Source organism: Rhinopithecus bieti, unplaced genomic scaffold, assembly GCF_001698545.2.
Source record: "Rhinopithecus bieti isolate Rb0 unplaced genomic scaffold, ASM169854v2 scaffold_8307, whole genome shotgun sequence".
In the NCBI taxonomy this organism is placed as follows: domain Eukaryota; kingdom Metazoa; phylum Chordata; class Mammalia; order Primates; family Cercopithecidae; genus Rhinopithecus; species Rhinopithecus bieti.
The window spans coordinates 2,666-5,161 of NW_016806443.1; the positions used below are offsets into that span (position 1 = coordinate 2,666).

Sequence of the window (2,496 nt, forward strand, 5' to 3'; positions counted from 1 at the left end):
GCATCATGAATTGTGGCACTTAAAATATATTCCGAGGGAACATTTCATACAGTGATACTTATTCTTTGTCTTAAACAAAGATTTTAAACTAGTTTTTGTAATTTGTCTTAATCTGGACAAATACCTTTTAACTCTCAATATATAAATTAGACTGATAAGAGTGAGATATTTGCCTTTTGGAATTTGTGAAAACCCATGTAATAAATCAGGCTTATTATTCTTATATAATCCATGATGAAGACACATGATCTTATTCAGCTGCTTGTAAAGCATACAGAATGTGGTTTGTTAACTGCCTTCATCACATTTAGCATGGGGGGCCCCGAGAGTAAGATACACTTAGGTCCAGAGAGAATACCTTTGATAAGGTTTCCCATAACGAATTTTCCGCACCTACGTCGGGAACAAACTAGAAAATATACATGAAATGCCAACAAATATTTGTGTCATATTATGCATTTTACAAAATACTTTACCTTATTTGACCTTCCCCAGTCTTGTAGGATAATAATGATTATGCTTATTTTCTAAGAGAGGAAACAAAGGCTTGCCACAAGACATTCCACTCTGGGTGATGAACTTGGAAATAAAGCAAATTAGAATGAAACAGAGGATCTATTGCGTAAAGGGAGGAGGGTAGGAGGGCAGACAAAAATGATTTTCATCCACATATTTCCCCCATAGCTTCTTAAGTTTTTTTTAGTTCGTTGATAAAAACTGGGTCCAGATATCCAAGTAAACAAACATCGAATGCTGCATAAACAACCAACAAGGAAAATCTCTGGGGGCTACTGCACAGGAAGCATTATGCAGTTTGCTGTCAAAGATGTGGTGCGTGATTACCATGAGCTTCCACTATTTCATGACATGCAGCAGCTTAGCTTTCAACAGGAGTTTCAGGTCTTCTATTTTAAATATTAGATACAAGTTGTTTTTTTCCTTTCTCTCATTCCTCTATGATGGTGATTTTAAAGCTTTGTTTATAAAAATTTAATCCAAAAGTTGTAATTGTGATCCAAGATTTAATTGAGTGGGTGTTTTTTGTTTTTTGTTTTGTTTTTTTTTGAAATAGAGTTTTGCCCTTGTTGCCCAGGCTGGAGTGCAATGGCATGATCTTGGCTCACTGCAACCTCCACCTCCTGGGTTCAAGCAATTCTCCTGCCTCTGCTTCCTGAGTAGCTGGGATTATAGGCAAGCGCCACCACGCCCGGCTAATTTTGTATTTTTAGTAGAGACGGGATTTCTCCATGTTGGTCAGGCTGGTCTTGAACTCCTGACCTCAGGTGATCCGCCTGCCTTGGCCTCCCAAAGTGCTGGGATTACAGGTATGAGCCATCATGCCCAGCCAGAAATAGGTGTTTTTAAATAATGTAAGTCAGTATGATGTTTTTGTTTCCAAATACAGAAGCTTAATTTTTGTCTTCAAATAATGTTCTTATTATGAGTTTGTTCTTGTATTTGTTAAGATTCATTTCTTTCTTTTTTTCCCCAAGCTTTATTAACTTAAAATTGACAAATCAAATTTATAGATATTTATTTTGTACACTGTGATGTTTTGATACATGTATGCATTGTAAAATGATTAAATCAAGCTAATTGACACATTTCTCACTTCATATACTTGTGGTGAGGAGTTTGTTCAAGTTTTACTACTGGAAGAATGCTCTAGAAACCTGCGTATGTGTGTATTGTTTTAATTACAGAAACTTCATATAAAAAATACAGAACTTTGATAAAACAGTCAAAAATGAGAGCAGAAAATTATTTATCTCCAAAATATCAAATAATTTTATAAGATAAAATTTATACTACTTTTTAGCCAGCAATCTACATTAAGAGGGAGCCAAAAATAATTATAATTAAGTCAGTATTAGTCTACTTAGGCTGAGAATAGAGATAACTAATATTAGGAGAGGGAGAAACATTCTGAATCATATAAAACAGCGGTTGCCTCAGGGGACAAAGGCCAAATCCTTACTATGTCCTACTTTCTTGCCCTTTGTAAACTCTCAGATTTGTCTCCTACACTTTCCCCTAACTCGTTTGGCCTCTCAAACAGGTCTCACTCAAAGTCCCCTATCAAGAGGCCTTTCCTGACCACCCCGATCCCCACTCTTTCTCACTCTGTTCCCTCCCCCAACTTCATTTTTCCTCCTAACATTTACTGAACCTTACATTTTTTATTTGTTTATATGTTTATTGTATGCTGCCAACATTAAGAATGTAAACTCCTTTTTTTGTTGTGTCTCTGCCAGGCTTTGGTATCAGGATGATGTTGGCCTCATCAAATGAGTTAGGGAGGATTCCCTCTTTTTCTATTGATTGGAATAGTTTCAGAAGGAATGGTACCAGCTCCTCCTTGTACCTCTGGTAGAATTCAGCTGTGAATCCATCTGGTCCTGGACTTTTTTTGGTGGGTAGGCTATTAATTGTTGCCTCAATTTCAGAGCCTGCTATTGGTCTATTCAGGGATTCAACTTCTTCCTGGTTTAGTTT

At 36.5% G+C, this 2,496-nt stretch overlaps 1 protein-coding gene across 1 annotated transcript in view; it reads left to right on the forward strand.

Annotated features, from left to right (window-relative positions):
• Positions 1 to 234: 234 nt before the first annotated feature.
• Positions 235 to 2,496, forward strand: part of CTNNA3 (catenin alpha 3) — a 1,693,405-nt gene continuing 1,691,143 nt past the window's right edge. The window contains exons 1-2 of the mRNA XM_017876520.1: positions 235 to 328; positions 728 to 831. Coding sequence (XP_017732009.1) covers positions 235 to 328; positions 728 to 831 — 198 coding nt within the window. The remainder of the gene's footprint in view (positions 329 to 727; positions 832 to 2,496) is intronic.